General features: G+C 36.1%; 1 protein-coding gene across 1 annotated transcript; it reads left to right on the forward strand.

Annotated features, from left to right (window-relative positions):
* Positions 1-1,589: 1,589 nt before the first annotated feature.
* LOC124640047 (odorant receptor 4-like) lies at positions 1,590-7,086 on the forward strand. Its single transcript, XM_047177643.1, has 9 exons — positions 1,590-2,553; positions 2,836-2,988; positions 3,443-3,625; positions 4,430-4,604; positions 4,926-5,022; positions 5,211-5,312; positions 5,789-5,877; positions 5,969-6,035; positions 6,672-7,086. The coding sequence occupies exons 1-9, from the start codon at positions 2,283-2,285 to the stop codon at positions 6,729-6,731; spliced, it is 1,197 nt and encodes a 398-aa protein (XP_047033599.1). The 5' UTR covers positions 1,590-2,282; the 3' UTR covers positions 6,732-7,086.
* Positions 7,087-7,089: the final 3 nt, after the last annotated feature.

The raw sequence follows: 7,089 nt of genomic DNA on the forward strand, positions 1-7,089 counted from the left end.
GATATTATTTTTGCCCTAAATGTAATAAAAACTTGTCAGTAACCTTCATCCGGTTATTAGTTTACTTTAGCTTTATTTGTAGTTTGGACAAATGGATGTTTTTGCTGACGATCACTCGTCAATAGATCTGGGTCGTTCGTTCAAACTCCTATAATACATAGCACTTTTACTTCGCGATCAGATCTGTGTACATTTTTATTTATGATCCAAAATATAATTTTATGTTTTTATTTTATTTTAATATTGCAATAGAGTGATTTATTGCGATTTCTACAAATATTGAATCAATTTTATTCTATCGCTTTATAAATATTTTATTGATATCGTATGCGTATGTCTATATCGTTAAATGTTTATATTATGGGAAATATATTCATATCTAAAGATTGAGACCAACCATGGAAAGAGGTGAAATCCTTTATAGAGCTAAGTGACTAATACTTTTAACGTATGCAAGTATAAATATCCTGCAAGACGTCCAAAGGATAATTTATAGATCAAATTCATTATTTTTAGGAATAGACTTGATAAACAATGTTGATTTTATCTTGTTATGTACTCAGTTCGGAACGTGAGGTATATAACACATATATCAAGCACCTTGATATACGACAAGTGCACCGCGGCTGTCGCAGGCGCACGGGTAAGGCGCGCTATGCGCTGGCGCAGCCTAATCGTCGCGTAACGGTGGCGAACTGTAAAGCTCGCCACGGACCGCGGGCCGCGTGCTAAATTTGCCGAAACACCGCGATCTCTAGCGGGAAAATCTTAAATCACTCTAAATTCGTGTCGATGCCCGCCCATAAACGGAAAACATAATATCATATGATATCAAATATTTTACACATGACGCTGTTACTGTTTCAGCCTTTTTTTTATCGTCCCACTGCCGGGCACAGGCCTCCTCTCACACGGCGAAGGATTGGGCATTAATGCCCACACTTGCTCAATGCGGTTTGGTGATTTCAGACTTTAAAGTCCAGATTTCCTCAAGATGTCTTCCTTCACCTTTATGCCAGCCATTGGTATCTAAGATATACACGGGACACTATCAAAAGCTTTATTTAAAGAGAAAAGCATAAGACGCGGCCATTACTAAGCCCAATATGTGAAGCTCAGTGAAACCTTATACGTCGTTTATAATTTCACATGCTAATGGTTGACGTCCTCTTAACCTTAATCATGAAAGCTTTATATAGGATTTTAAATGTCTTTATATTGCAGAAACTGGAAACAAGACAAACCACTTGATACGATATGCGAGCTAATTAACTTTTTATTTATTTAAACAAGAAACAGGAAATATAAATTAATAAAAAAACAACTATGGGGTTTCAGGGAATGTGTGAAAACCTTTTCCAAGAAAAAATTATATACCTCTGTAGTGTAAGTTAGTAGTCTGAAGTATGAAATAATAATGCACTAAGAACTTTCTACAGCAATTTATATTCTTAAATCAAGCGTAGTGTGACTAATTTAGGAATTATAATTATAAAGGATGTCTGGTTTCGAAACTTTTCGATACCAGTTTTACGTTATTTACCTAAGCTATAATTTATTTTCTAAATAAATGCACTGATTGCTTTGTATTATTTCAGGTTCAAGCTATTGAAGGTTAATTTTGAAATAAAAAATGCATGACCAATTGGTGAAATATGGTTTTGGAAACCTGTTCAGCTAAAAATATTTTTCAAGTTCGTAAACTGTGACGAATGTGACGAGTGCAATGGAAGCAATTTACATAACAATATTCATAACATCATGCAATAAAATTCCTCGGCGGGGTTCATCATCCTGATCCTGCCATTAGCAAGAACATATCCGATATTAATTACGACAAGTTCGCGTGTCAGTAACGACGCATTCTGTTACCGCAACAATGAAGAATTGTTACTTCAATCCAATCATGTCACGCCATCAAACTATGAGATTTATCCCATTACGGTACCACTTGATAGATTTTCTACACTTTATACTTGAATAGAATAAATTACCATTTATTGAACACTGTTATAACAACTGTAGCTAATTAAAATTTCATTATACGTCCAACATTGATTTAATGGTAGCTCAAAGTAAATGCCAAGTCGTAGTCGAACGACGTATAAGTTTTTCAAAGTTTCCACAAACTGTCAGACACGTCCAACTCTTCGTGTACGCCCAACAATCAACACTTTAAAATAATAAACTATTTATCAGCTTCACACTCTACTTAAGGCCGCCCTGTTTTATTCGAGCCAAAGTATCCGTGACTTTCCACAGACAAAGGGCCATTAGCGAAAATGTCCGAGTCAACAATAGAACAAGCGAAACGGGAAATTGATGAATCCCTGGTTCTAAGCGCATTTTGCATGCGTCGCATCGGGCTGTCATTCCAGGAGCCAAAAACTGGCTCTGCATACCTGCGTCAGAAGCTGATGCTCATAGTGTCCGTCTGCGGTATCTGTTACCACGTATTCAGTGAAATCGTCTTCATAGGTCTCACGTTGTCTAATTCGCCACGAGTCGAAGATGTCGTTCCACTTTTCCATACTTTTGGCTACGGTGCTTTAAGTAAGTAACAACGTCCAAGTATAAATTGAAGTACCCGTCTGGCTATTCTATCTGTGTTCGAGCTACTTTCGAGAACGGTTACACAGGATGCGGTTTTCGCTATTTTATGAAGCGTAATCTTGAGAGAGTAAAAGATAATTAGCCACGATTTTAATGAAGCATGAAGTCAAGACGGTTTATGTTGCAACACGCTAATATATTAACACTTTACAGTCATGTTAAATTGAATTTTAGTAAATTACTTTCTTCATATTTTGCTAGTTATTACCTTACATTTCTCAGGTATTGCGAAGGTATTTGTATTGTGGTATAAAAAAGACGTGTTCCGTCAGCTTTTGAATGAGCTGGCAGGCATATGGCCGATGCCTCCGCTGGAAGAGGAAGCGCAAACCATTAAGAACAAGAGTCTCGCCGCTCTCCGCATCACGCATCGATGTAAGTATGGTTGCAATAACACATAATTACCCATATATGTAGCTATTTTAAGTGTACACAAGTTAACCATTTTATGCGACCTAGGTATCCATTTTTCATATGATCTTTATGGCTTTCTGTTGGGAGAGTGTCACCTACAAAGAAAGTATGGATGTGACTCAATGTACAGTGAGTCATCGGAACAGGTTTGATACTCATAAAACCAAAACATTAAACCCCGCAAAGTCGAGCTTTTACCAAATCGACAATCGAAGTTTTGCTGTGAGAGTATAATTAACAGGCCCTTGAGATATTTTAAGACTCATTAGCATTTTCAAAAATGCAAGGGAGAGAAATGCACACCCATATTGATGGACTTTCTTAACATAAAGGGATAAAATTAGACATAGGGTCTAATCCTAATCCTCCCTAAAAACCCTTGAAATAAATAAATTTATAATCTGATTATTCGCAGGGTATTTCTTCATTAACGTATCAGGCGTATGGTTCTACAACTTAACGCCAATCGTCGTCTATCTATTCGGTCTGATCCAAAATAAAGATGATACGATCGGCTACGTCTGGTCGTCGTGGTATCCGTTTGATAAACACCAAACGCTTGCACATATCGCCGTTTATCTCTTTGAAATATTCGCAGGTAAGATTAGCTCTACGTGTCGAAGGAATTTATATTCAATCTTCTTTACATTAATTAGAGGAGAACTTTCTACTATCTTCCGTGAAGGCGTACTAATCACGTCTTGTTGCAATACAATTATTTTGGTCGGCCTGTTATTGGCAACCACATAAATTCTCGACTCAAAACGAAGTCTAAATCCAGTTTAGACGTGTTGATGCTATAATAACCGTTCTAAAGACTACTTCTGCTTCTGAAATAGTGACCTCTACCACCATTTTAATAGCATTTAATAACTTAATCGTGTCTCTCTCCGCACTATCGTTCTCAGAGCAAAAAATACAATAATAGTACCCATGGAACATTTCTTCGAATGAAATAATTCTTTTATTGACATTGAGAGAGTGAAAGTCCTGATAATATATAGAATCATCTTAAGCCTCTATTATCGCATTGAGCGCCACATCGCTTTAGACGTAGTAAAGTAGCAATTAATACAGTTTGAACATTTGATTGCCCGCTCCGAGAGCTTGTACGAATGAAGATGTAAACGCGATCGCATGATGAACTCAAAACAAATATCGTTTAGCTGACAGCGATAAAATTATATGTTATTTTTGCAATTGGGTTGAGCTCGTTCATACTACATGCAACGCTCTAATTCGTCGCATTTGTACGTTTTATTACTAGAAATATTTTTAAAATCTCTGCGAAAGTGGGTATAGAGACAGTATAACTACTATAAATCAGTTTACATGTACACAATAACATAGAAATACTAGTACGTTTATACGTATAAGCACAATGACGAAGCTTATTTTGTAGGTCAAACCTGCGTTTGGATTATGGTCAGCACAGATCTCTTATTCTCAGCAATGGCCAGTCACATAAGTATACTGTTACGCCTACTTAAGCGACGGCTGGAGGCTGTGGGCACAGGCGACGACGACCACTATCAGGAGATAGTGGGGAACATCAAGTTGCATCAACGCCTTATAACGTAAGCCAAACAACAACCAAATAAGCAGCAATCAAATTAGTTCAAAAGAGCATGCCATAACAGTTCAGCATGTACTACGACAGGTTAATTTACAGAAACACGTTTAAATACTCATTTTGGTACGAATGTTTACCCGGCCAAATCGTGTTCTTGGGTCAAAGAATCCAAACATTCAAAACACATTATAAGAGTTTTCCGTTTTACCGTAGCGCGGGCCTTACTTGCGTAAGTAACGTTTTTAGGCCTTTTGAGACGTGATGGACATAAAAAAGTATATTTCTAAAGTTTTTCGGGTTATTGTGAGTTTTTTATGGATTCCAGATACTGCAACGATTTAGAGAACGCTTTCTCCTTGTCGAACTTCGTGAATATTATGTTGAGCTCCGTCAATATCTGCTGCGTGGTATTCGTTATTGTGGTTGGTATTTCCTGCACGCGTTTGATTCATAGTGAACCTAGAAATGTACTACAATTGATAACAATAATTGAATATTCTTATCAATTGTGGTTACCCTCACGTTTTGGCACAATACGTGCAAATGCGTATGTTGTATATTTCTCTTGGTCAGTTGCTATTTACCACTAATAATAGTTTTCACTTTTCAGCTCCTAGAGCCGTTTATGGCCATAAGCAATAAGCTGTTTTTGGGTTCAGCTTTAATTCAAATTGGGATGCTTTGTTGGTACGCTGACGACATTTTTCATGCGGTTAGTTCTTTACTATCATTTTATGTTAGGTATTTACGCGATTCTAAATGGTCAGTCAGCATGCTATATTTTTTTAAGCTGATTCAGCTACACCATTTCTCGTTTCTTTTTACCAAAAACAAGATCTAAATAGGCTGTATTTAGCATCGCTACACGGCAATTTAATATCTTGAGATGAATTCAAAAGATTGAGTCTTTCACCGAAATATTTTACGAGAATATGATGACAAGCTTTGATTTCGTTGAATTCTGCAAAGACTTTGTAATTGGATATCATGGAAGGAATCACGTATGACATGGTTACATAAATACGTTTTGGGCATGATACCATTACTACACACAATGCAGTGTTTTCGAGGAATTTTCTCAAAAAGTGATGGAGCTGTTGGTACTAGTATAATCTGACACTTTATGTACCGGATCTCTCATATCCTTAATTACATGAAAATATATTAAAATCAGTATATTTGGTGTAGAATGCTGATGTGGCGGCAGCGGCTTACAACAGTGGATGGTACCGTACCAATCCTCGGTGTCGCCGCGCCCTCCTTTTCCTTATAAAGAGGTCAGTTACGTCCGATACAACCTTTTTGGTGTAAAACGAGATAAGCGCTGCTTTTATTATCATTTTTTTTATTAATAAAATTATCTTTCAGAGCCCAAAAACCTATTGCGTTCACAGCAATGGGGTTTACTAATATAACCCTCGTTACTTATTCAGCGGTGAGTGTTATTTATTTTTATAGTCTGCAATGGAATGTGTGCGACTGCGCGTGTAATTTTATTTGAACAAATAAATGAGATCTGAGGCTATCAAGAATTTCTAAGAGAAAAGCTTTTCCGAGTAAAACGTTAAAGAACTGTGAACTCGTGATGACTTTACAGTTCCAGGAATAGGTATAAAAAAGATGCAATTTGTGAGATATGCATTTTATTTTTATCAAACGTACTTTCGCCATCGCCTTAATAAGGATAATAATTCGACTTCAGATTTCTACATGCACCCTAATTTGTGTCCCTACAATTCTTTGAGAACTGAATTGTACCCACCTACGAACGATTGACATCACTTCGATGATCTCACCTTAAAGATATCCAATAGATAGAGAAATCTAAAAAAACATTACCTAAACAAGAAAGCCGTTTTAACGTAAAGCTTTAAAAATATATAGTAATCCTATATAACTGATTATAAGCAATTTAACACTTTATTATAACAATAGTTTTGTTTCTTGTCACGCTAAGAAGGCTTAAAGTGCGAATGCTGAATTATTGCTATTTATTGTATTTTGTGATTATAGAAGTCTAAATCTGATACTTAATCACGAGGATCTAAATAACTATCTTTTCTTCTTTCAGATTCTGACGAGATCATATTCATATTTCGCATTACTGTATACCATGTACAGTGATGATTAGATACTGCTAACATTTCCAATAGGCGTATAATAATATAGATAAAGCTGTAGATATGTAGATAAGATGTATCAATAGATGTCGTTTCCCGTAATCATGCACACGGACTTATCTTAGAGATATTACTGACCTCCTTGTAAATACACTTACAACCTTACAACCATAAACTTCTCAGATCATTAAATAAACATGGGCAAGGAAATGGCGAGGAAGTCATAGACTATCGCAATTTATTGTAAAAATAAGGTATTAAAATTGCTTGCAGACGTAGCTTGTCATAATCGAATTTTCAAATTCTTTATTGAAATTTTCTTCAATAAAAAAAAGTTTTCTGAAATATTAATTTTTCAACTCTTATAGT

This window comes from Helicoverpa zea, chromosome 2 (assembly GCF_022581195.2).
Source record: "Helicoverpa zea isolate HzStark_Cry1AcR chromosome 2, ilHelZeax1.1, whole genome shotgun sequence".
In the NCBI taxonomy this organism is placed as follows: Eukaryota; Metazoa; Arthropoda; class Insecta; order Lepidoptera; family Noctuidae; genus Helicoverpa; species Helicoverpa zea.

Excerpts from the sequence above, each read along its gene's own strand:
- LOC124640047 (XM_047177643.1), top strand. The coding sequence starts at position 2,283 with ATGTCCGAGTCAACAATAGAACAAGCGAAACGGGAAATTGATGAATCC. Across the intron at positions 2,554-2,835 it reads TTTTGGCTACGGTGCTTTAA|GTATTGCGAAGGTATTTGTA; the intron begins GTAAGTAACAAC and ends TACATTTCTCAG. Across the intron at positions 3,626-4,429 it reads TCTCTTTGAAATATTCGCAG|GTCAAACCTGCGTTTGGATT; the intron begins GTAAGATTAGCT and ends CTTATTTTGTAG.